This window comes from Cervus elaphus, chromosome 31 (genome assembly GCF_910594005.1).
Source record: "Cervus elaphus chromosome 31, mCerEla1.1, whole genome shotgun sequence".
In the NCBI taxonomy this organism is placed as follows: Eukaryota; Metazoa; Chordata; class Mammalia; order Artiodactyla; family Cervidae; genus Cervus; species Cervus elaphus.
The window spans coordinates 3,172,026-3,198,801 of record NC_057845.1 but is presented as its reverse complement, the minus strand read 5'-3'; the positions used below and the strand labels follow the sequence as shown (position 1 = coordinate 3,198,801).

General features: G+C 47.0%; 1 protein-coding gene across 2 annotated transcripts in view; it reads right to left on the bottom strand.

The window, feature by feature from the left end:
* Window positions 1-1,005: 1,005 nt before the first annotated feature.
* The window catches only part of RCAN1 (regulator of calcineurin 1), a 115,658-nt gene continuing 89,887 nt past the window's right edge, over window positions 1,006-26,776 (bottom strand). Inside the window, exons 1-4 of one of the 2 annotated variants that reach the window (XM_043892717.1) lie at window positions 11,737-12,044; window positions 8,324-8,497; window positions 5,583-5,742; window positions 1,006-2,780 (exon numbers count right to left, since the gene is read on the bottom strand). In XM_043892717.1, coding sequence (XP_043748652.1) covers window positions 2,608-2,780; window positions 5,583-5,742; window positions 8,324-8,497; window positions 11,737-11,823 — 594 coding nt within the window. In that variant the 5' untranslated portion in view covers window positions 11,824-12,044 and the 3' untranslated portion in view covers window positions 1,006-2,607. Of the gene's footprint in view, window positions 2,781-5,582; window positions 5,743-8,323; window positions 8,498-11,736; window positions 12,045-26,776 lie in introns of those variants that run through there. The other variant, XM_043892716.1, reaches the window with a different exon arrangement.

Sequence of the window (26,776 nt, the reverse complement as noted above, 5' to 3'; positions counted from 1 at the left end):
CTGATGTTCATCTTGAAAAAGATGCAGACATCACTCGCAAATAAGAGAGTGTGAAAGTGGAAGTCCCTCAGTCGTGTCCGACTCTTTGCAACCCCATGGACTGTAGCCCTCCAGGTCCTCTGTCCATGGAATTCTCCAGGGCAGAATACTGGAGTGGGTTGCCATTTCCTTCTCCAGGGGATCTTCCCAACCCAGGGATCAAACCCAAGTCTCCCACATTGCTGATGGATTCTTTTACCATCTGAGCCCAAAAGATAAATATATATATATATATGTATGTGTACACATATATACATCATTTGCAAATAAACAGGCCTTTGAGTGCTGGCCAGGAGTGCACCACCATTTTTGATAAGAGTTCCAGATGAAATTCAGATAGGAGGCTTACAGATAGACTTTCTGAACATAACTGGCCTTTGCAACTTAGTATGTTCCACAGGCCTATTTTCTATAGGAAAGAAAATTCCTCAAATTAACAATCAGAAACATTGTTTAGAGGGGTGTGTGTATGTGTGTGTGCGCATGTACTCGGTCATGTCCGACTCTTTGCCACCGTGTGGATTACAGACCGCCAGACTCCTCTGGCCGTGGAATCTTCCAGGCAAGAATACTGGAATGAGTTACTGTTTCCTACTCCAGGGGAATCTTCCCGACCCAGGGAGGAACCCACCCATGTCTCTGTGCCTCCTGCATTGGCAGGTGGGTTCTTTACCACTGCCCCACCCGGGAAGCCCATTGTTTAGCGGAGCTGATGGCAAAAGGGATGTTCATCTCAGCATCCTCTCCCTGGACAAAGGAAACTCTCCAGACTTCTGATTTCAGTTTTATCCATTTTCCTCTTTGCTACGTGATGCCCCATTAGTGTGGCCGACAGCCTGTGAACCACAGCAAGGACCTGGGGGTTTTCAAACCCAGACTGATAAAGGAGTGCATCCTTCTGAGACTGCAGAAGTCAAAGGGCTCACAGGCTGACCCTTAGAAATAAAACAACAGAAAGCTTTTCCATAAAGAGCATATTGTGTCGATTTATTAGAGAATGCAGTTAAAAAAAATATCTCGAGGTTAGCCTCTCCAGTTTAAAAGCACTGAACTAGGAACACTTGAACGGCTATGCAAGCGTCTCTTGCTCATTTGTCCCCCACACCCCACCAGGTCCTGTAAACAGGGTCTGGAGACCGTTCAGTCAGTTTCTTGATAGGAACAGCCAAACGCCTTTGCTTCTTAAAGAAAGCCCTCTTCCCCTTTTCCAAAGCATGCACTGTTACTTGGCCTCAGGTATTTCCAAAGGACAAACATGGTTACAGTATCGTAAGGCCAAAAGAGAATACCTATGGACCGGACATACACAGGACAGCTAGAAAAAAATTACAAACAGTAACCTAGTGTGACAACTCCACCAGGAATTCATGGGAAAGGCACTGCTCCCTTCTTATACCCACTATCCACTTCACGTGCTTTGAATTCAAGTCCCATCAAACATCGAAAGGCATTTTCTACAACATACAATTCACAGGAGGTTAACACAGCTGACACTAGTCTTCCACGGCCATATACGTCTCACCCAGGTGCACAACAGGTGTGAATATATACTGTCGGCTTTATTTACAGGTTTATCTTGATGTTTTAGTGGGGGTAAACAAATTAATGATCTCAAATGACTACTGCCCCCGAAAAGGGTTTTGGCTATGATTCATGTTATATAAACCACCACGTCAAAGAAAGAAATGAAACCCATGTATTGTCTGATCTAAAACATCTAAACTAAAATTTCTCACCCACTAGAAGTTGGCAGTGAAAGTGCTATTTTCTGAATTTTATAAGCGAAATGCTACACAGGAATTTCAGATTGACTTCTTTTGCAAAAGCACAAGTTGTTGGTTGCATTGGACAGGATGCAGAATGGTGTGTGTATTCCATGTAGAATCCCCTCCACCCTGCCGTGAGTGCTGTTGCAAAGACAGTCATGAATCTGGAAAGGTGATAGACTTTGCGGATGCCTTCCTATCTCCCCAAAAGATGTAAAACAGCAATGGCGCAACTCTATATACGAACAAAGCTTAGTTCTGAGAAATCTGAGAAATATACATGCACAAATACCAGAACATGAAGGGGAAAAATGAAACGCTAGTTTCCACGTTGCACTGTTGCTTTCACAACCTTTCTGCACCAGACGCCTTGGGGCTTCGCGTGGTGCCTTTTCCCACCAGGAGAGAGAGAGAGAGTCTACCTTGTAGACTGATTAGACACAAAGACTCTCCCCGGGGTCGGTGGATCAATCTGCCCCTGGCCAAGACAGAACCTACCGGAAGAGAACAAGTACAAAACACTATCGTTACTGGTTTTCTCAAGATGCTCCCAGATGTCCTTGCGCGATCACCCCAAACTCAGTGATCGGCTCGGGGCATGGCCAGGAGCCACGAACACTGACTGAGGCGCAGCGTTGGAACCAGGGGACGAAGCCTCGATTCTCTTCTGAGCAACGTGAACTGGAATTTCCGCCACAGCGGTCACGGCTGCCGCCTCCAAAGCTGTGACCGGCTGCTTCCACAGTAAAAGATGCCTTCTCGCGAGCATGGTTCGGAGCACGTCTTCGTCCCGGGCGCCAGTTCAGCTTAAGTGGATGGGCGTGTACTCCGGCCTCCTGGTCTGGATAATTTTGGGCTTGGGTCTCTTCATTCTTTCCATCTCGTCTTCTTCCTCATTCTCCTGATCGCTCTCACAGACATGGACCACCACGCTGGGGGTGGTGTCGGTGGCTGCGTGCAGTTCATACTTTTCCCCTGGGGAAAGAAAATAATTGCAGGGTAACTCAGGCAAGGAGATGAGGGCCAAAAAAAGCAAGAGCAGAGGGATGTGCAGGCAGAAGCCAGCTCGCTGAGCTTCTGTGGGCATCCACTGGGGACCGAAGGACGCAGCCAGACACACTCTGGATGGTGTCTCCTTGGCTCAGACAGTAAAGCATCTGCCTGCAATGAGGGAGACTGGGCTTGATCCCTGGGTCAGGAAGATCTGCTGGAGATGGAAATGGCAACCTACTCCAGTACTCTTGCCTGGAAAATTCCATGGACTGAGGAGCCTGGTAGGCCACAGTTCACGGGGTCGCAAAGAGTCGGACACAACCCGACTTAGTCAGGTTAGTCAGCAACTAACACTTTCACTTTTTTTAGCATGTACACTAAGCTTTCTCTGAACTACCCAGGGGGCTTCCCTGGTGCGGTGAAAGTGGCACCCATTCAGGAAAAATCGTTGTATGAATAAAGGTGTTAGGTAAGGCCCTCTTGGGCACCTCTCCCCACCGAAGGCTTTCACTGAAGCTCACAGCCCAGGCTAGAGACAGGAAGCATGGGGAAGCCTCTTTGCCCAAAAGACACAGATGTGAGTTTTGAACCAGGTGCTCCAAAAGCATTTTTGACCACAGCATCCTTTTCCACACGATTATCAACCCCCTCAAACCTGGAGAGTCCTGCTGGTGTACGGCAGCCTGAAATTTATCAGGCTCAGTCAAGGGGCTTTTACTCATAAAAAAGCTGTTGCCTCTTCTCAAGCTCACACGTGAGACTGGGATGTTATTGTAACTGCCTCTGAAAGGGCTTCCCTGGTGGCTCAGCTGGTAAAGAATTTGCCTGCAATGCAGGAGACCTGGGTTCAATCCCTGGGTCAGGAAGATCCCCTGGAGAAGGGCATGGCTACCCCCTCCAGTATTCTGACCTGGAGAATTCCATGGACTGTATTAGTCCATGGGGTCGCAAAGAGTCAGACATGACTGAGTGACTTTCATTTCACTGAATGGGTGAGCGCTTCCCAGATGGCCCAGTGGTAAAGAATCTGCCTGCCAATGCAGAAGACATAAGAGACAAGGCTTCGATCCCTGGGTCGGGAAGACCCCCTGGAGGAGGAAATGGCAACCCGTTCCAGTATTCTTGACGGAGAATCCCATGGACAGAGGAGCCTGGTGGGCTACATACAGTCCATGGGATTGCAAAGAGCTGGACGTGACTGAGGACTGAGAGGGTGAACGAGCTTCAATATTCTCAGGGGGCAGAAAGTTAAGGTAGAGGGTCAGATGTATCACCCAAAATCTTGGTCACGATCCTCTTTACAAATCTTTATCTCCTGCCAAGGAGGCGTAATCCAGAAAGCAAGGGGATGGGATCACATTTGCAAAATCTTTGCAGTCTTGTTGGCTGAAAAGCACAGCTGAAATATGAATTACTATTCAAGCTCATTGTTGGATAAACTGAAAGCAAACTGATGTCTATTCTCTAAAAGGGCTTCTCAAACAAGACATCTGTAAAAAAAGCGGTAGGTTCTAGAGTGTAAAGAATGTTCATTAACAGCACTTCCGGCCCCTGGGATACTTTGACTCCTTTCTCTAGGTGACCATCTCCCTTTTCCCTTCTCTGACATTCCAGAAGTTTCCAATCCTGGGCTCTGCTAATGCACCTTAGCCTGGAGCTGCTCGGAGGAACACTGGCACTTCCAACTTGACCTTCATGCCATGGTGAGCAGCGGGTAATGTGATCTTTGCTTTCTACCATAGAGGGAATTTTCTGTCTGAGAGGTGTTAACAGCAATGTCACCTTTTTCATATGAAACTGCTGATGGTCCAGGAAAACAAAACTCTCCACTCAAAGGAACATCAATCAGATTATTGGTCAAGGAGAAAGCTGATGGCCTCGGTGTTTATTGCATTTGCCCCATGGATAGGGCAGAAGTGGGGCTCAAACCTGGTCACTCCAAGACCCCTGCCTGCACCTTCCAGTTCAACCAAACCCTATCGATAGGATGGGAACCACCAACATTTTACTGTTTCCAGAAAATAGATCCTGAGCTCTGCTGATGAGCCAGGCACTGTATGAAGTGCTTTTTACATGATGATCTTGTATACTGCGTCCAGCTCTACCGGGGAATACCCATTTTCTGGATGAGAAGCCTGAGGCCAGAGTACCTTTCTTCCCAAATGCTCACACCTTTGTCCCTTCAGAGGCACAGAGCCTCTTCATTCCCTGGCAAGCTCAGCGGGTGAGCACCCGTCTGTGGGCCTGTGTGCCTGGGGCTCCTTCTCCTCTTGTGATCTATGGGTCTCTGACTGCTCAACACCTTCAAAAGGGCAGGTGAGGACCAGGTCGATGGACAAAATTCCCTTGACTAAAAATGAAACTTAACGGAAGTGGGGAAAGGCCCATTTTCCCCTTTCAAAGTCCAACAGCTCATCCCCGCTTGGAGCAACAGGACCTGTGAGGGGGGTCTTGGGTCTCCCACCCCCCAACCATGGGCTGGGCTCAGTGGGTGAGAGGAGGGAGTCACGTGATGCGATGCAGAGAGATCACGGTGATAGATCCCCAGGACCAGCCTGCCCCTCTTCCTAAGGGAGGAGGCCAGAGGCGGGCGGGTGTGCATGCTCCCCGGCAATGGGTGACCCTGATGCAGAGGCAGAAAGCCAAACAGAGACAATTCTCAGCGCGCGCTGGCATCCATCCTGTGACCGGGTGAGGGGGCGCTCTGATGGACGCCCTGGGCACAAGATCTCCACGGGTCCTCACCACCCCCACCCCTAGTCCTTACCCGAGGGCAGGGCTTACCTGGCCCCAGCTTGGAGATAGCATATAAAAGGTCATAATTTATGACGGGAGTAGCGTCTTCCACTTGTTTCCAGCCGACCGGCGGCGAGGCGGGAGGAGAGATGAGGAACTGTTTGTCTGGATTCGGAGGGGCCAGGTGCGAACTGCCTATGTGTAAAGTCTGGAGGAGAGAGGGAGGAGGAGATGTTTCTTGAAGAGGGAAGGACTGAGGCAGCGTGAGGGCGCCTCACGACCGCCTGCGGAAGACAGGGGTCAGGGACGCAGCCGTGTCCACAGGCTCAGCCCGGGATGAATCGCCATACGGTTCACAAGCGGCGGGGAGATGGAACTTAGATCACCATGCAAACGTGATTAGAGCACCCTCCCGGGATAGGGACTCATAGGCACCGTGGACCACGAGAAAGAATGCTTGACCCAGACTCATTGGAATAGACCCTGATGCTGGGAAAGACTGAAGGCGGGAGGAGAAGGGAACGACAGAGGATAAGATGGTTGGTTGGATGGCATCACTGACTCAATGGACATGAGTTTGAGCAAGCTCTGGAAGTTGGTGATGGACATGGAGGCTGGGCGTGCTACAGTCCATGGGGTTGCAAAGAGTCGGACACACGACTGAGTGACTGAACTGAACTGAGACTAATAGAAAATATATAGAGGTAATTTTAGTACAGATGGAAAAAAAAATAAAGCGCTGTGGCCAAGGTCAGAAGGGATTTCAGAACCAATTGCCTGCAGCTCCTCATGTTACGGAGGCATTACAACATATCACAGACGCTCCAAAGGCTAAGCAACACCTCCAGGACCGACATCAGTTTTCAGGGGGACAAAGCAGGGATGGGGACTTGCCACGCTCTCAGGCTTCCCTCCCCCTTTGGGGCTCTAAAGGGAGGAAGGAAAAAATAAATGCACCTTCTAGGATGTGTGCATGCACGCTAAGGCGCTTCAGTCGTGTCTGACTCTTTGCGACCCCATGGACTATATAGCCAGCCTGACTCCTCAGTCCATGCGGATTCTCCAGGCAAGAATACTGGAGTGGGTTGCCATGTCCACCTCCTGGGGAATCTTCCCGACCCAGAGATCAAATCATATCTCTTCTGTCTCCTGCACTGGCAGGCAGTTTCTTTACCACTAACACCACCTGGGAAGCCCAGTTTCTAGGATACATATTTTAAGAAAAAAAATAATGATAAGGGACAATAACTGAGATCCTGGTTCTAGGGGCTTAAAAGTTATGCCAGTGAATGGAGGGCTGTCTGGAGTCATCTTACATTCAAATCTGGCCACTTTGGATTTTGTTTGTTCTTTAGTATCCCACCCCTCCTCCACCCCCCCCGCCTAAAAATTTCACAATGAACATGTCTTTACTTTAATAAACCAGAAAAGGTCATGGGAGGGTCTAAGCAATCACTTAAATGGAACCACACCAAACGCAGAAGGGCATCTGTTCCCAAGGATTCAAGGTCTAAGGCTTGGATCTACCAGGGGGCAGGGCATCCGGCTCCAAATTTACCCAGGCAGGGCTGGCAAGTTTGCCTTCCCCGCAGGGTCCAGAAGCCCCTCTACAGGGTCTGCTCCGAGAACTCAGGGCCCCCAAGGGGGTCTTTTTCACCAGGGAGCAGGAGCTGAAGGGCTCTTGCCCTCTTGCCAAGCTGTTAAGACTTCTATAACACCCTCAAGTGGAAATTTATGAGCTGCCTGGAAGGTGGGTGGTCTACCATCAAGGGGGGGAAGGGGCAGGAAGGGGGTGATGGGCAGGACAAAAAGCAAACCTGCCCTGGAGCCCCCCACCCCACCTGGGACTGCCCTGGTGCCCAGACCCCTGCTTACCAGAAGGATTTCTTCCCAGAAGGACTTCTTACCATTTTGTTACCTGCCTGATGAACCCATCCCCCCCGCCCCTTTCAGACTGGACCTGGCAGCCCCCGTGTTGATGTGCAGGGTGGGTTGATATGCAGGGAGTGTTGATGTGCAGATAAAGGTTCTCCAGAAGTGAGCAGGCTACTGAGCCCTGCACAGAACCTGCATAAAGCCAGAACCGCTCTAGTCTGGGGTTCTAGCAAAGTCACGCCCACTACCCTGTGGTCCTCCACCTTCCAGAGTCAGAAAAAGACTCTTTTTCCCATCATCACTCAACTCAAGAAGGTCATCTGTGAGGTCAGGGATCAACTACACCCCACTATCTTCTTAAAATAGGGGATGTGATACATTTCTAGTATGAATTTTGCCCCTCTGAAGATGATTTCTTGGAGTTTTCAATCAACATATAGGTAATGGGTGTCTAGGAACTTCCCTGGTGGCTCAGTGGTAAAGAATCCACCTGTGATGCAGCAGACCCAAGTTCAATCCCTGGGTTGGGAAGATCTCCTGAAAAAAGAAATGGCAACCCACTCCAGGATTCCTGCCTGGGAAATCCCATGGACGGAGGAGCCTGGAGGGCTACAATCCATGGGGTCACAGAAGAGTCGGACACAACTTAGTGCCGGTAACAACAATAGGTATATACACTGTTTTATGGGAAAGCTGGTGGCTCAGACGTAAAGCGTCTGCCTGCAATGCGGGAGATCCGGGTTTGATGGCATGGGATTCTTGCCTGGAAAATCCCATGGACGGAGGAACCTGGTAGGCTACATACAGTCCATGGGGTCGCAAAGAGTTGGACACGACTGAGTGACTTCACTTTCTTTCACTCTAAGGGTGAGAGGGAGAAGGGGGAAGCGTGGGTATCAGTGCAATCTACTCACCTGAGCAAAATATAATTTCATTTCCTTTCCAAGAAATTCAGTCTTATGTAGCTGGAGTCTGGCATCTGCTGCAGATAAGGGGTTGCTGAAGTTTATTCTGACCCGTTTGAAGCTTTTAAAATACTGAAAGGTGATATCTTTGTCATAAGTCCTAAAGAGGGATTCAAATTTGGCCTGAAAAATAAAAAATGAAAGGAATTGGAATCTACCTGCACATGACCTTTGACTGGACGGCTTCATTACAATTCTTATGGAGAAACTGAATCATTCATTGTTTCAAAAACTTCCAACTTCAGATCCTATTGTTCCATGATCCTCCCCAATCCAGTTCCAGAATCCCACCACTCCGCTCAGGACAATGCCCTGTCCAGCAAATATTACTTAGGGCTTTCAAACACTGGAGCTAGTTTGAAAAAAAAAATTTTTTTAATTGAATTGGGAAACAATAAAGTTAATTTTAAAAAGGCTTGCATCTTTCTTTTTTTTTTTTTTTATGCCCTATAGGTGGTAAAGGTACATTTTCCCTATGGTTGTTTGCCTTTTTTCTTTTTTTTTTTAATTAGAGGATAATTACTTAACAATATGCGATGGTTTTTGCCATACATCAACATGAATCGGCCGTAAATATGTTCCTTCCTTCTTGAAGCCCCTCCCACCTTCCTCCCCATCCCACCCCTCTAGGTTGTCACAGAGCACAGACTGTGGGTTCCCTGTGTCTTACATCAAACTCCCACTGTATGTGGGAGTATGTATCTATTTTACATATGGTAATGTATGTTTCAATGCTGTTCCCTCAAATCATCACACCCTCTCCTTCCCCCACTGTGTCCACAAGTCTGTTCTTTATGTCTGTGTCTCCTTTGCTGCCCTGCAAATCGGATCATCAGTACTATTTTTCTAGATTTCATACATACGTGTTAATATATGATATTTGTCTTTCTCTTTCTGACTTATTTCACTCTGCATAAAAAGGCCTTGCATTTCTTAATGTAAAGGAAGCAGTTTAAAAAAAAAAAATTCCCAATAGTATTTTCCCATTCAGTCGGTCATTTTTTAACTGTCTAAAATAGTACTGGTTTTTAAAAATGAATGTACTGTCAAAGAACCTGTTTCTACACACTGGCTTTAATACAGGTACGCATTTAGCTCTAGTGTTTTAAGAACTAGTGAACACTGTGAAACAGCATGAGATCTTAGAACTGAAATGCCTGAGTTCAATGATTAAAAGCCTAGATTCAGGAGGATGTTTCATCAGAGCTCCTGGGAAAAGTTCTGCAGGAACACTGCTCCCCCCCACCGCCCCCACCATCACTGGTTTGGGTCCTGGACGGGGGTGTCGTTCTGGGGAACTGGGAGACCACTGCCATCTTTTCCAACCAGAGGGGAAGGTGTTGATGGACAGTCTTGAAACTTGTAGGAAGATTGTGCAGGGGCTGTCAGTTACCAGGTTTCTGAATCTTTTTTGCAGACTAAACTCTGGGGATGGTGAGAAGCCGATGGGAGTGGCTGAGAGCTGGGCTGGGGCAGGCAGCGTGTCCTCTACCCAGGTGACTGGCGAGACGAGGAGGCCTGGAAGGACCCTGGAAATCTATAGAGGGCATGCTGTTTCTGCAAAGGGGAGAGAGGATTCCAGCAGAAGAGGAGAACGTCCCTGAGACTTTTTGGTGCTGGGAAGTGGAGAAAGGGATGGGCCTCCGGATGGATGGGTGGTTGGTCAGATTCTGCTCCATCGGGCAGGGATGTGGGCAGGGCCTCCCTTCCCTCCTGGCTGGCATCTCCACTAGGCAGGTGGGAAGAGCTCACAGAGTTTCTCTCTTCCAGTTCACTGGCTTTTCTTTAGTTGATGGAAAAGTCTGTGACTTTCCCAGGAGAGGTGTCGCAGAGAAACAGAAGGAGAGCAAATGTGCAGCAGATGGTCAAGCTTTGAGTTCATCTGGCCGCGCGTGACTCGGTTGGTCTCCGCCCCTCTGTGGAGCACGGGCGAGTCCGGGGCGTGAGGGTGTCTGTACGGATTTGGAATTTCACACGACCTCATCCATAGGCACTGTGACCAACTGTTTCGAGCTATGATTCATAACTTAAGAGAGATGACTTTGATGGATATTTTTAGACGGCAAGTCAGGGCTGAGGACCAGAGCGCAAGAGAACCCACACTACCTTGTTAATTTTGTATTGCTCTCCTACCGTGCTTTTATAAAATAATCTTATTTGTTATTACAGTTGTTGGGTGGCATCTCTACTGAAATGAGTAAACAGTGATTTTACTCACATAAGGCTAATACTAAATATATAGACTTTGTAGTAGGTTTACACATAGATTGGACTTCCCAGGAGCCCCTAGTGATAAAGAACCCACCTGCCAATGCAGGAGACTTAAGAGATGTGGGTTTGATCCCTGGGTCAGGAAGTTCCCCTGGAGGAGAGCATGGCAACCCACTCCAGTACTGTTGCCTGGAGAATCCCATGGACAGAGGAGCCTGGCAGGCTACATACAGTCCATAGGGTTGCAAAGAATTGGACAAGACTGAAGCACGCATGCAGAAATAGACCGTGCTCTAATATCTAGTCAAAAACCACGAGTCTGGCTTGTAAGCAGACTACATGATTAGGGAGTTAAATTTGATTAAAAAAAAAAAAAAAAGAAAGAAAACTTCCCAAGTCTCAGTATGGCTTTAGGCATAAGGATATAACATGATCACTGCCCCCTAAAGAGAACACACAGAATTCATTCATATACAGTCTTGTTTTAGAGATCAGTTAGATAGCTTCATAGCTACTGATGGAAATCTTGGCATTTTAATCAAATGAAGAAGTAAAGCATAGTAGTTAAAATCACTATTTATATTAATAAGTTATATTAATAACCATTGATGACAGCTGCTTTCCAGGAGGTAGGATATTTAACTTATCTATTTATTATTTGCTATGGGTGCATTTTCTCCCCCTGGAAAGACCTAGAAAGTTGAAGACAGGCCCTTATAATTACTGCAAACATTCAAATATCTCCACAATAGTGATTTCCTAAGATAAAATCAAAGTATCCTGAACTTGAGATGTCAAAGTGAAACATTCTGTGCACTGTCAGAAAAGTCCTCCCTCCAAAAGTTTACTTACAATCTACACAGAATGAAAAAAAAAAAAAAACCACCATGCTGAACCCTGCCTTACTAACTGGCCAAGGGACACAGACATTTTTAAATACTGGGCTTTAAAAAATTCCTTCAGAGCTAAATCCTCAGGCAACACCTTTTGATTCTGAAGGCTCAAAGCATTCTGGATGCATTTCAAAAATCCCCAAAACCCACAAAGAGAACCACACATCCCCATCAACTATCTCAGCTAATAGTACCAATTAACATCATGCTTTGAAAACTCTCAAAAAAAAAAAAATCACATTATATCAGAAGCCTTACCCTGGTTTCACTTTCGCTGAAGATCTCACTGTTTGCCACACAGGCAATCAAGGAGCTAAAACTGTAGTTAAAATTTCTAAAGTGCATCTTGCTTTCTTACAGTGAACGCTACAGCGACTCCCGCGGTCAAGCCCCAGGTGGACGGAGTTCCTTTACCAGAAGCTGTTCGGTTCTTCCTCGAGCTGGCACTTATAAAGCAACGAGGTCCGGCTGCCCCCGCCCCCCGGGGGAAAAAAAAGCCCTGCTTCCAGGGCATCCTGTTTGGACACCAAATTCCTGAGTCAAGCCGTGCTTGACTCGCAGGCGGACAGGGACAGAGTGTAAGTTTCTACTGGAAAGAAGTGACGTCAACACCTTAGTCATTTTCCCTATGCTAATTAACTTTGCTTGGGGAGGATGGAAAAAACGGCCGAGGTCTGCTTCGCAGCTGTTTTATCTCTCCCTATTGCAGCATAGTTTCCACTGGTAGTAATTCCATTCAGCCACTCAGTCACCAGGCTCCGCTGCTGAATGGGACGACCCTTCTCAGGATGGAAAATGTTACAGACAGAAGCAGGAAGGGCTACAGCAGTAAACAGTAATTAGCCTGTGGGGAATTTTCAAGGCTTGGAGATACCTGGAAACTGAAGTCTTGGGGAATGGTTTGATCCCTGTAATTTCCTCAACACTTAAATCAAAGTTTCATACACCGGGATATTAGAGAAGACATTTGGAAATCTGTCTTGGTCAATGACCTCTGTTTTTTAAAGAAAAAAAGTAGAATTTGTTTCGAAATGTGCCCTATCCCCTTTTCTTTTTTTTTTTCTGATGAAACTTTATTGGTTGAATGTCCTAATTCCCACTTGTATTTCATAGTGAGAATGTGGGAAGCGATCCTAGGATTTTCGTTGGAAAACTTTATAATTATAATTGGAGAACCAGGAATAGGCAGCTCTTTGATCATTTTCTAACACCTACTGAATTCGGAAAAAAGATACGAAAACATTTTAGAGTAATCTGAACCTCTGAAGCTGAGAAAGAAAGCATTAAGAGGCTGTCTGTTTGGAGACTCAGAGACTGAGTGTTTTCGGTTTTGTTTTAAATAGGAAAGGATGAAGAAATAGAAAGAATGGATAGTACAGTTGAAAAGCTAGTTCAGTTGGCCTTTTTGCAGGTAAGAGGTCTAGAAGATTTTTTGTAGGTCTAGAAGAAGCATACCGGAATAGCAGGATACCAGTTCTTTGAAAAGGCTGCAACTCCTTTTTTCCCCCAAATTTTCATTTTACTATTATTTTTTTAATTGAAGTACAGTTGATATACACTGTTGGGTAAGCTTCAGGTGTATAGCAAAGTGATTCAGTTATACATGTATGTGTATCTGTTCTTCTTCAGATTCTTTTCTCATATCAGTTATTACAGGATATTGACTATATCTTGTGCTATACAGCAGGTCCTTGTTGCTTATCTCTCTTAAATGTTATTATCACTTAGTCACTAAGTTGTGTCCAACTCTTTGCAACCTCATGGACTGTAGCCCACCAGGCTCCTCTGTCTGTGGGATTTCCCAGGGAAGAATACTGGAGTGGGTTGCCATTTGTTTCTCCAGGGGAATCTTCCCAACCCAGGGATCAAACCGGAGTCTCCTGCATTGACAGGCCAATCCTTTACTGCTGAGCTACCAGGGAAGCCCTTAATCCCCTTAAAATGCTGCAACTCTTTGAACTTCCAAGTACTTTGTCAATTTAGGTCCCTATGGCGGTCTGAGTGCTAGGTTCTTCCCACTCTCTCCAATTTCATTATCACTTAAACGCGGTCACGTTATTTATGAAAAACATTCTCTAGTCTAGAGGCACACATGGACACCTCTTAAGCTTCCAAAAGTTAAGTGGAATCCTGCTGTTCACATGAAAAAATTAACTTCAAAGATTCATTAAAGTCAGCCAATAATGAAAAGAATATATGCAATGGGAAAGAGCAAACCAGATTATTTATCCCTCCATAAAAGGAAATGCAAAGTCTTCCTGGATGAGTGAGGGTTGCTTAATCTCCATGCGTGGTTCCCTGCTGCCAGCTGTAGGGTTATGTAAGAGACCAGTTATGGTGTTTGCTTTGCCAAATCACCTGTAACTCTCAACCCAGGAGATTTAAATGCAAAAGACCTAGAAAAGTTTTGAATGCTGTAAAATAGTGTACGTGTGTGTGTGTGTCTGCTCAGTTGTGTCCAGCTCTTTGCCACCCCATGGACTGTAGCCCACCAGGCTCCTCTGTCCATGGGATTTTCCAGGCAAGAATATTGGAATGGGTTGCCATTTCTTCCTCCAGGGGCTCTTCCTGACCCAGGGATTGAACCTGTATCTCTTGTGTCTCCTGCATTAGCAGGCAAGTTCTTTATGGGTGCATCAAACACCAAGAGGACAGGGTCACGTTGGCGGGTGCTTGGTTCCAGGGACTGTGCACTTGGACTGGCTGCATTTTCAGCGCAGAGGCTGCAGGGGACCCTGGGGGCACATGCAGGCTTTGGTGGCAGCATGGGTATGGGAGGCGTTGGTGGAGGGAGGCAATGGGGAAAAGGGACAAGGAGGTAGAAGACACAGAGGTGCCCTCTACTCCCCCAGCACGCCTGTCCCTCCTCTCCTCTCTCTCCTGGAGTCCGCTTCAGTGAACAAGAGCTAAAGGGGGATCAGAGGAGGAAGAAGAGGTTCATTTCTCCATCTCCTCCTCACTCGCCTCCCCCTCCTATTAAAACTCATGACATGAAGTTCCAGCTCAATTGTGTGGGCAAACCTGGAACGTTTCTGTTCATCTGAGACAACAGCGCTGAACACACTCGTTTAAAATTGTGGCTTCACAGCATGTGTGCTCAGGGGTGTCTGACTCTTTGCAACCTTTTGAACTGTAGCCCTGCCAGGCTCCTTTGTCGATGGGATTTTTCAGGCAAGAATACTGGAGTGGGTTGCCGTGCCCTCCTCCAAGGGATCTTTCCCACCCTGGGACTGAACCCACATCTCCAGTGTCTCCTGCATCACAGGGAAAAATTCCTTACCCTCTGAGCTATAGGGGCTCATAGTGGGGGAAGTCCATGGTTTCATTATATGGATGGGAAAAAAAAAGTTATCATGAGGTATTTGAAGATGGTTCAACTGTCTTTGCTCAAAGAAATCAGTGATAAATGATAGATTTTTCATCAGGCTGTCCCTAAAGCCTCCCAACACATGCCATTCTATACCTGCGTTTGAATTGATGGTGAGCTCCATCTGAATTTCAGACAGTAAAGAAAGAATCTGCCTGCAATGCGGAGACCCAGGTTTGATCCCTGGGTGGGGTAGATCCCCTGGAGAAAGGAATGGCTACTCATTCCAGTATTTTTGCCTGGAGAATCCCATGGACAGAGGAGCATGGCAGGATACATGTAGTCCATGAGGTCGCAAAGAGTTGGACATGACGGAACGACTAACACTTTCACTTCCATCTGAATCATATTTAGGGAACTTGAGTGCTTCCATTTCTAGAGGAAAGGGGCTCAAAGTGGTGCTGATTGTAGGGAGGCTAGACTGGATGCTGGCAAGAATCACTGGGTCACAAAGTGTCCCTGAGCCCTGGCCCAGGAGAGGGCACCTAGGGTCCAACAGCACAAGTGTCCCATGGAATGAGAGGGACAGAGCACGGCCCTTCGTGATGTCCCAAAGCCCCAGCTGGCACTTCATTTGCTCACCTGAAAGTTCTTGTTAGGAATGTCCATCTTGGACTGTATGTCTATTATACATGAACTTGCATTTCTAAACATCCTATGGTATTTGTATGAGCTCCCTGTTGGTTCAGATGATAAAGAATCTGCCTGCAATGCAGGAGACCTGGGTTTGATCCTTGGGTCGGGAAGACCCCCTGGAGAAGGGAATGGCAACTCCCTCCAGTATTCTTGCCCAGACAATTCCATGGACAGAGGCTACAGTCCATGGGGTTGCAAAGCGTTGGACATGAGCGACTAATACACATGGTATTTGTATGTCGCTTGTGGTCAGAAACTCAACTACCTTCTTAATTCTTGTTTTCAAGTTGGATGTAAGTGATTTGAAGAAAACAGTGCCCACCGAAACGTCTCATTAAAACTCTCGAAAAGCATGCTAAAAATTGCACTTAAAATAGTAAAACTGCAACCAGAAGTTAGAGAAGCACAATGGAATGCTTTTGTCCTTTGAATGCTTTAGATGGTTTGCATTTCTTCCATTGATACCATTCAAAATTTGAAATAAAGCTCTTCAACCTGCATTTCTGGCTCCAAGCAGTCAGAACATATTTTCATTAAGAAGTTTCTATTTTCAGCGAGGAAAAAATGAGGTTTATGTTGAAATTCATCATTCCCATTACAGCACGCCTAAAGCTGAGTGAAAATGACCTCATCACACCCATTACATACCCCAAGGGGTTCACAACCACGCCAAGAATGTGCCACCTGCGAAGCCTTCCATGGGATGACCAGAGACAGAAAGAGAGTTCTGACTGTGTTTCGCAGAGCAGAGCAGAGGATGAAGACATTTGCCAAAGATCTCCTAGGAGGGAAAATGACACACCCAATGGAGATCAAAGATATCAGAGTGTTTATCTTGAACTGCAGGGAAACTCACATTTTAGTGGCACCTTTAGCTTCTGAGATAATGGACTAGCTTTACTGTTATTTAATATTTACAGTCCTTCCCACTATAATGTGAAGCATTGTTCCCCCAACCTGTTATTGCGCAAAAGAAAAACACAGCGGCCACTGACTCACCTTGATCACTCCCCAGTCTAAGAGGTGTTATTCACCGAAGGGACGTTCTTGTGCTCACCTTGTCAACCAAGTAAGTGTTAGTCGTGCCCGACTCTTTGCGACCCCATGGACTGCAGCCCACCAGGCTCCTCTGTCCATGAGATTTTCCAGGCAAGGATACTGGAGTGGGTTGCCATTTCCTTCTCCAGGGGATCTTCCCAACCCAGGGATCGAACCTGGGTCTCCTGTACTGCAGGCAGACTCTTTACCATCTGAGCTACAAGGGAAGCCCAGGTTCATGTCAAATTCCGAGTGGCCATGAAGACTGAACCACGAGACACAGGCAGAGAGCCCAGGACTGGACCCGAAACACTGTCAGCGGTTGATGTGTTGAGCTTCTAGTTCCTGTCTCATCCATAACGATGCTGAGGTTCAGAGGGGGTCACTGTCTTGGGGAGAGTCAGGGCTCGCCCTGATCCTCTGACCGCCAGGTCCCTGGCTTGTTCCATGGACCCCCTCCTGCACTGCAGCCTTGTCCCTGAATGTTCACCCATCTACGTTCTCTAAGTCTCTCAGGCATCTTGCATGGCTTCCTCTCCTAGGTGCCCTGCTGGTCAATGGAGATGTCTCTAGGTTTTCTGGACACCCCCCCCCCCCCGCCAATCTGGCCCTCCTGCACCCCACTTCAGGCAGCCCTCTGCAACCACGGTAGCTTTCTAATTGGCCTTGTTGTGGCCAATTTCTTATTGCTCCCAGATAGCATGTAACTCCCACAACAAAATATTTCCCGAAGCTGAGCTTGATCACATTCCTCTCCTACTAAAACTATAGAGATTCCAGTGACTTTCTGTTGCTCTGTAGGTTAAAGATTAGATTTTCACTTGGTATTCATCCGTTCATCCATCCATCTACTTAATTTTTTATCCAAGCACAGTTCCAGGTACTGGGGGTTCAAAGGTGAAGACAGACAAAACTCTCTGCCCTCATGAAGCTTATATTCTAGATGAAAAAAGAGAGAAAGAAATGAGCTAAAGGGGTAAAATACACAGTATGTTTCGATAGTGGTAAGTGGTAAGAGGAATAATTAAAGATGGGAAACGGAGAAAGAAAGTGAGAGAAAGAGTGTGAAAGAAGGGGGGAGGAGGGAAGGAAGGAAGGAAGAAAGGGAAAGCAGACAGACTCCCCAAGGCACCCCTGAGAAGATGAGAGGTGGGCACATCAAGACTTGAAGGAAGGAGGGGAGTGAAGCAGTGGATGCATGAAACAGCGTTCCAGGCTGAGGGAACAGGGCACAACGTCCCCGGGCACATTCCAGACTTTGCAGGAGCCTCAGGGTGGGCCGCAGAGGAGGAATGTGGACAAAGTGGTTGGGAGCCAGGCCGAGTGAGACTTTTAGCCACTGGCAGGTCTCTGGCTTGCATGCTGATATCAGAAGGATTTGAGCAGAGGAGGGGCATGAAGGGTCTTCCATGCCACAAAACCACTCCAGTGTCTGGGTTCAGAAAACGTAGGCTAGGGGCAAAGGTGCCCCTAAGGTAAGCGGCCTTCTCTGACTGCGGACCTCAGCTTTGCCTGCTTTCCTCGGGTCCCTCAGTGAGCTCCTCCCTAGTCTCTTCTCTGCCGGCCAACTCCTATTTATCCTTCAGAGCCCGTCACTGAACACCCCTTCTCTGGGAGGCGCCCCTCCAGGCCTCGTGTTCTCTCCCTCTTTTAATATCCACAACAGGCACCCCATGCAGTCTGCCTGACACCCTAGTTACTTCACCAGGGAAGGTCCATCTGAGAGAGGTAAAGAGCCAGCATCCACCAGCCATCAAAAAGCCATGGCCATCTGTGTTCCTAACTGGAGGGTGTCCTGTGTCTTTGGTTTAAACAAAGACCATGCCATTCCTTTTCACTGCAGGAGGTGGTAAAGGCACACGTTTGCTCAGCGGGTGCTGATCACACTCCGGGGTGCACTTCTTCCCTCCTTGCAGCTTAGCAGCTCTCGGACGTCCGGGCTAGGGGCTGCACCACCAGCTCGCCACCAGCTCGAGACTGAGGCCCCCCCATAGACACTCCCAGAGGCGTGTGACTCTCCTTAGGGGTCTACACCAACCCTTGGTCATTTGGGCAGAACGAGAACAATTTAATAGGTGTTCACTTGTCTTTTCTAAAATGCTGTTTTTTAGGGTGTGTTTTAAGGCGTACAGTATAGAATAGAATTTGTCTAGAATTTACAAATTAAATGTTTTTACTGGCAGTTGAGCTCAAAAATTTTTATAAAAAAAAATATTTTTTATCTATGAGGTTCATGATCAAAAATGTTTGGAGACCTATTGTCTCCAAGGTAGTGTGGTTAAATTCCCAACCTGCTTTTTTCATGATGATCACGTGTGAAAAAGAGAATGGAAACTATTCTTTCATATTTCCATTTTTGTTATCTCTGAGGGGTAATGGCGGGGGGCGGGGGGGGGGGTGTGGATGGACAGGGGAGGGGGGCGGAGCCAGATGCAGCTCAGAAATTTACTGTTCATGGAATTGCTTTGTGACTGGTAAGATCTGCTCGGCCACAGCGAGGGGCCTTTGCATGAAAGAAAATGTAAGACAGAGCTGATACTGATAGCCTTTTTTTGTGATGGACTTGGAAGGTTCTAACCAGAACCCCTTAGGCAAGAGAACTTACCCTATGGCTCACTGGGTAAAGAATCTGCCTGCAATGCTGGAGACATGGGAACATGGGTTTGATTCTCGAGTCAGGAAGATCCCCTGGAGAAGGAAATGGCAGTCCACTCCAGTGGTCTTGCTGGGGAAATCCCATGGACAGAGGAGCCCTGAGTGCTACAGTCCACGAGGTCACAAAGAGTCAGACACGACCAAGTGACTGAGGACACACACAGAACCAGAAACCCTTAGACAAGAGGGTGTGCTCGCCTCCCCCTACAGAGCTGACGCCTATGAATTCTAAATCTGGGGCAAGAAAACCCTCTTTAATGAAAATCATCTTCATGTTTCATAACCATCAATCTTCTGAATCTGTACGACAACATGGAAGAAGCAATAGCACATTATTGACTGGAGGTGTATTCACACCACAGGTGTTACTTTCTGCCAAAACCCCCCAGTCAGTGATGTGTTAAAACTAAATTTCAGCTTTGGTCATTTTTGATACTTTGGGAAAAAACTGGAAAAGCCTGAAATGTCATTTGATGCTCTTCATAGATTAGTATAAGATAGTGTACAAATATATTTCTGGGATATCATAGAACTTCCTATTCTTTTTAGCCAAAAATGATGGCTGCAGTGGTGAAAATGCTAGAGGTGTGTTTTAGCCGAACGGCAACCATGCTCTGTTAAAGCTTATGTGGAAATAAAGAAAAGCATGCAGTCACCCCTTCCCCAAAAACAGAAAGAAAGGAAAGACATAAAGTAAAATAAAATAACCGACGGGGAAAAGTAGAGAGGAGAAGCGTGTTCAAACCGATACCTTAAAAGACAGGTCACAGTTCATCCAAGATTTCATTTTGCTTGTTAAATTCCATGTGCACTTGAAATCCCATTAACTTTTTTCCTTATTACCTCAATCTTTCCTTAGCATTAAGACGTGAAGGTTAACCACCCCTCTGTCACTTCTTGGAAACTCAGTGTTTGCAATTCTTGAGATGGAGAAATAGCCATAGGCAAATCTAAACTACACTTGATGACTTGGAGACTAGCAGCTGCGGATTAAGGGAGGTAACATTTATCTGGAGATGACTGGGGCCCAAGCCACACTAATTAATTATTCCTTATTTGCTCTCTTTAGTCTGTTCCTTTCCAGACACACCTTGCTTTAATGATTGATTTTCACTTCTGCTTTGAGGCTGTTCCCAAGCCAGGGCACAACGCCGTGGTGACAGAAACCTGGATAGAACAGTTGTGCGGGGTGGGCTGGCGACAGGCTGCTTTTGTGTCCATCAGTCACCGTGCGTGCGTGCTCAGCCGCCGAGTCGTGTCCAACTCTTCTGTGACCCCCCTGGAATGCAGACTGCCAGGCTCCACTGTCCAGGGGTTTTCCCAGCAAGAGTATTGGAGTGGGTTGCTATTTCCTCCTCCAGGGAATGGATCTCCCTGACCCAGGGATCGAACCTGCATCTCCCGGATTGGCTGGTGGATTCTTCACCACTGAGCCACCTCGGAAGCCTTCATCAGTCCCCAGGACCTGTTTTTGGTTTTGTTTTTTTCCCCATTCCAGCTCCAAACAGCTTTCACAACCCTAGACTACTTCATTCCCACCCAGAAAATCCCTTCACATTCAAACGATGAGTTTGACACCGTTGTGTGAATGCTGGTGGAAAAGCCTTGTTTGTCTCAGTCTATGTTCCACACTCATCTTGGAAGAACTGACACAACGCAAGCTCTGGCTGGTGAGGACGCTGCCTCGAGGCCGGCCCGGACCCTGCTCTGGTTCCGGTGAGTTCTCCCAGGGAGCCTGGCACGGCGCTGTGGGCCCACGGGCACCCCACCAGTACCGGGTGAGTGACTGGCGAACCAGAGTCAAAGAGGGAAGGAATGAGGTCAGACGGAAATCTGTCAGTCTTTAACAACAGAGAGAAAACTCAGTTTTCAATAACTTGGCTTTGCAGAGCTTGTGTCCACATCTGGTTTTAAATCTCAGAACCTCAGCTTAGAAATCGTGTTTTGCCAAGTGCGGGAGAAGAGAAAAGCATTATGTGTTCTTACCTACTCTTTCCATTACCACCCACAGGCCCCATTTCCACATCTTTGTTGGGAAGTTACCCAGGGGACCACAGAGCATGCTGTCTTTTCACACTTCACATTTTCATCATCGAGGATTACTTTAAAATCTGATGATAAGTCGCCTACGGAAGTCTATCCTGTCACCTCTGTGTGGGTATCACAGATTCAAAACAGACTTCACAACAATAAACACAGGACAAACAAAACATCACATCTTGGTTATTGACAGTCACCATGAAAAAACAAGGACAATCACGCCAATCTTGTTCATTAGGAAGACTGGGGTGTTTCTGTCAAGTGACGAAATTTGCACATCCCTCTTTACACCAGAGCGTCTGAAAAGAGCGAGCTGCTTTTTCTGCATCAGGTTAGTTTGCTGGTTGTGAACTGGCAGCGCCCCTCCCCCAAATAAAACTATTAGTTGCCAATATTAAAATTGGGAGTTTTCACAGAGAAATATAATTTCTTTTTGGGGGGGGGAAGATTAAAAATAAAGGAAGCTGGATAGATGTATACGTACGTCTGATTCCCTTCACTGTTCTCCTGAAACGATCACAACATTGTCAATTGGCTATACCCCAATACCAAATGTTTTTGGTATTAAAAAAATAATAATGAAATTTTTGTTTTTTAAAAAAGGAAGATGTGGCAATTCAGAGCCCAGACGCTCATGTGGCAATGGCCGAACCCGTGGCTAAGCCCCTGCTCTTCAAATACCAACGGCTCCATCGCTCCAGACCCCAGAGGCATCTCAGTTTTTGGCCTCTGGCTTAATTTAGTAAGTCATCAAAATAGATTAGTCACCTGCTTTGAGCCAGACACTGAGAGGTAGGGACACACACAAAGCAGCTTACCCATCCATATCTCCGGGCTCAAAATGTTCTGTGTCAAATAATTACTCCAAATAATACACAGAGAGAGCATGTCCCTTCCTCCTTACACAGCAATTCTTTATTTTTCTCTGACACATCGCATTTCTACGGGTGACTCCCTGGGCATTTGCAATATGCTCTCTTCACTCCTGAAATTATACTCTTATGCAAGTGAATGGTTGGGACGCTAGTATGGAGATGGCCTAGATTCCGTGCAAACGCTTACAAACCACAGTTGGTTTCTTTAGCAATCGTTAGGGAAGACAGGATTGGGCCATATCAGGGAGGTGCACGGCTCGGCTGAGAATCAGCGCTGATGGATTTCTACAGAACTGGCTCATAGATGAATGGAGACAGAAGGTTTTGGTTACCACCGATATTCGGCAACATGAGTTGGAAGGATGATCTAAAGGTAGATTGAGATCCGGGTGTTCTCAGGGTGAGGCTTTTAAAGATAGCTTTCAAAAGATCCTTTTGAGAAGACAGCGTTTTAAAGTGGTCTTGTGAGATTCACGGATACAGTTTGATCCGTCTTCTTATGTGAAAAGAACTCTCAGAAGAGAGAACCTGACTTCACCCATGAGTGTGAGCTGCCCCAGAGGCTGTGGTGGTGCTAGCGCTCCCCTTGCGGGGGTGAAATTCCATGGCACACTCAGCAATCCGTGGCCAGGGTTGGCTGAGCCCCTACTTCTGCTCCTGTAACCAACCCCCTGCCACCAACCAACCAAAAACCCAACAGTCACTGGCTGCTCCTAGACTCTGAGACACAGGTTATTGTGCAGGAGGTTTGGTAGGGAGTATGATAGCTCAGCTGGGAAAGAATCCGGAGACCCTGGTTCGATCCCTAGGTCGGGAAGATCCCCTGGAGAAGGGAGAGGCAACCCACTCCAGTATTCTGGCCTGGAGAATTCCATGGACTGTAGGTATAGTCCACGGGGAGTCAGAGACGACTGAGTGACTTTCACTTTCACTTTGGTGATCAACGCCCAGGGCGAGGAAGGAGATGGGAGGGGTGGGAGGGGAGGGGAGAAGAAGAGGCTGGGCAGAGGGCAGGTGCAGCCATCAGGTGGTCCCAATGGAAGCCCTGCAGACCTGTGGGGAGTTCTGGAGACGGGACGATCCTCACTGGAGCAGAAGGGCTGGGCCATGATACCCCTGCACTGGTCAGCTCTGGGATAGGAGGTACCTTGAGAAGGAGGGGACTTAGGGAGGTGGCTCTCAGCTGAACTCAGCCCCAAAAGGGGGCAACTGACAAGGGCAGCTGGGGGACAAATCCAGCATTCCTGAAGGGATCTGAGTGTGTAACTGTGTCCCTCAACCCACCAACAAACCAGGCTTCCCCTGTGGCTCAGTTGGTAAAGAATCCGCCTGCAATGCAGAAGATTCCGGTTCGATCCCTGGGTTGGGAAGATCCCCTGGAGAAGGGAAAGGCTACCCACTCCAGTATTCTGGCCTGGAGAATTCCCTGGACTGTACAGTCCACAGGGTCGCAAAGAGTTGGACATGACTGAGCGCCTTTCACACTTCACGTAAGTTAATCACCTGAAATTTCTCATAAATATGACTGACTTAAACTGGACACCATGAAAATACTACTGAGTCCACTCCAAATAATTAGCTCATCTCCCCAGGCAAAGAACTTCTATAGGAATATGGTAGTGAACTGTACGTACTAAGTCGTTTCAGTCATGTCCAGTGCTTTGCAACCCTACGGACGGTAGCCCTCCAGGTTCCTCTGTCTGTGAGATTTTTCAGGCAAGAATACTGGAGTGGGCTGCCCTGCTCTCCTCTAGGGCATCTTCTGGACCTGGAGATTGAACCCTCATCTCTTATGTCTGCTGCATTAGCAGGCAGGTTCTTTACCCCTAGAGCCTCTTGGGAAGCCCCAAGTGAACATAGTAAACCCAACAGTTTAAACTTTGAGTATAAACCAGGTCAACCAAAACCCTGAATCCCTCCCAGGAGTTTGTCCTAAGGAAATCCTCAGGGCTGTGGGAAAAGATTTCGATGCAAATACATTCCCTGCACCGTTCTTTATGCAAATAACACACTAGGACAAACTAATCATCTGATCAGAAACCAGCTAATAAATATGCTGCATTAGTACACCACAGAGCCACTCAGCACCTCACAGGAAGGAGATGAAAACTATTTAACAACATAAAAAAGATGTTCACAACTTGCTATTTAGAGGGGAAAAAAAAAACCCCAGGTTTCAAAGCAGTGTTTACTGTTGTGACTTCATCTTGATGAAAAGAAAGATTGCTGAGCTTTCTTTTTTTGCTTCTTTGGACTTACTAGAATTTCTACAATGCACATTTATTATTTTTGTGACAAAAAAAGGCTTTTCCCTTCCCCCAGTCTGTGTTCTATGTCAATATTGGGTCAAGGACCATGGTTAACAGATACACTAAGTAAGGCAGAAGGTTAGAGAGGAAATCTACTCTTTTTTTTTTTTTTTTTGCATAGCAGTCTGGTGTCCTGGGGCTTCCTAGGACTGGGGCTCCGTGGTAAAGAACCCACCTGCCAATGCAGGAGATGCAGGAGATGTGGGTTCAATCCCTGGGTCAGGAAGATCCCCTGGAGGAGGATATGGCAACCCATTTCCTGGAAAATCCCACGGACAGAAGATCCTGGAGGGCTAGAGTCCACAGCATCACAAAAAGCTGGACACCACTGAGGGACTGAGCACGCACACATGCACTGGTATCATGACCTTTCATTCATTATTCCCAAATCTTTTGTTTTTAACTCACTAATATTTGGAAATTTCAACTGTAGGAAGAATCCCATTTCTAATCTAAATATCTTTAACAAACAGATTTCACCAGAAAATGTTTATTTTGTTTACCTTTGATAAGGTCTCCCGCCAGCCCTCTTTAGCTGGTGAAATGTCCAAAGTGTGTGGACTGAGCCTGTCTCCCTGGAATCAAGGTCATGCACTGGCCAGGACAGGGGCCTGTGATTCTGTTTGGCTCCACGGTGTGAGTCGCTGGGCTGAGCAGACCTCACACGTTCTGCAGGCTCCACAGTATGGTCAGCACAGAATATCTGATTTTGGGGCAAAGATCTCCCATCCAGGTTGTTCAAATGTCCCCCAGGGCGATGCCTTCTCAGAGTAAAACTATGGAGCTCTTTCAGGTCCCTGCCAAGTCCCCACACCTACTGCTTCCTCAGCTGTGTTTTTGTTTTTTTTTCTCTGTCCTTTTGTTCCAGAATCACATCCAATCTTTTCCTTTCTTCCTGAGACAATCCTGCCTTCTGCATCTCCCTTCTAACAAGACTCAATTCAGTTCAGTTGCTCAGTTATGTCCGACTCTTTGTGAACCCATGGACTGCAGCATGCCAGGCCTCTGGAGTTTACTCAGACTCATGTCCATTGAGTCGGTGATGCCATCCAACCATCTCATCCTCTGTCGTCCCCTTCTCTTCCCACCTTCAATCTTTCCCGGCAGCAGGGTATTTTCCAATGAGTCAGTTCTTCACATCAGGTGGCCAAAGTATTGGAGTTTCAGCTTCAACATCAGTCCTTCCAATGAATATTCAGGACTTATTTCCTTTAGGATGGACTGGTTGGATCTCCTTGCAGTCCAAGGGACCCTCAAGAGTCTCCCCCAACACCACCTCCAAAGTTCAAAAGCATCAATTCTTTGGTGCTCAGCTTTCTTTATAGTCCAACTCTCACATCCATACATGACTACTGGAAAAACCATAGCTTTGATTGGAATTACCTAATAAACCTTTCCCCGTGACTGTTCACAGTGACAGCTGTTTAATGTATAAGACCTGCCAGAGAATTTGCATTTAATCATCAACTTCTGAAGATCAAAGTCTCAGTCACAAGTGAATGCATTACTAAGAGGGAAATTCCAGGCAGCAGGTCAGTTACAGGGGAAAATTCCTTGGACAGGTGGGTTCTCCCAGGGCTGGGTATTTCCCTACCTGCAGATAAGACATTATTTTTCAAGCATCTACGCTGAGCAGCATCTTGTGTGGGCTGTTCGGAGTTAAGAACAGATTTCCATGTCTGAAGAAAACTCCTCGTTTGTTGCTCATTCAACCACCATTTATCAAGGATCTGCTCTGAGCCTTCTCAGATTCCACGGCTGGGTTAAATCACACCTACTACATAGTCTCATAACACTGGGAACCTCTAGTGTTTAGTATTTATCACATATTCTTGACCACATCTCACAGCTTCTGGGATTTTATTTCCCTCACCAGGGATCAAACTCCAGGCCCTTGGCAGTGAGAGCTCCGAGTCCTAACCACTGGATTGCCAGGGAATTCCCTTTATCACATTTTAATTGGTTTCCTCCACTAAACTATGGAGAAGGCAATGGCACCCCACTCCAGTACTCTTGCCTGGAAAATCCCATGGACGGAGGAGCCTGGTAGGCTGCGGTCCATGGGGTCGCTAAGAGTTGGACACAACTGAGCGACTTCACTTTCACTTTTCACTTTCATGCACTGGAGAAGGAAATGGCGACCCACTCCAATATTCTTACCTGGAGAATTCCATAGACAGAGGAGCCTAGTGGGCTACAGTCCATGGGATCTCAAAGAGCCGGACACGACTAAGCGACCAACACACAGGCATACACACACAGTATTCTGTAAGGGAGTTCAGAAGCCTAAGACACAGTTCCTGCCATTTACAGGGGCTTAACATCATAGCCTGTGAGATGAGACTGCAACTCTAGTGATGAGATAATACACATGAGCC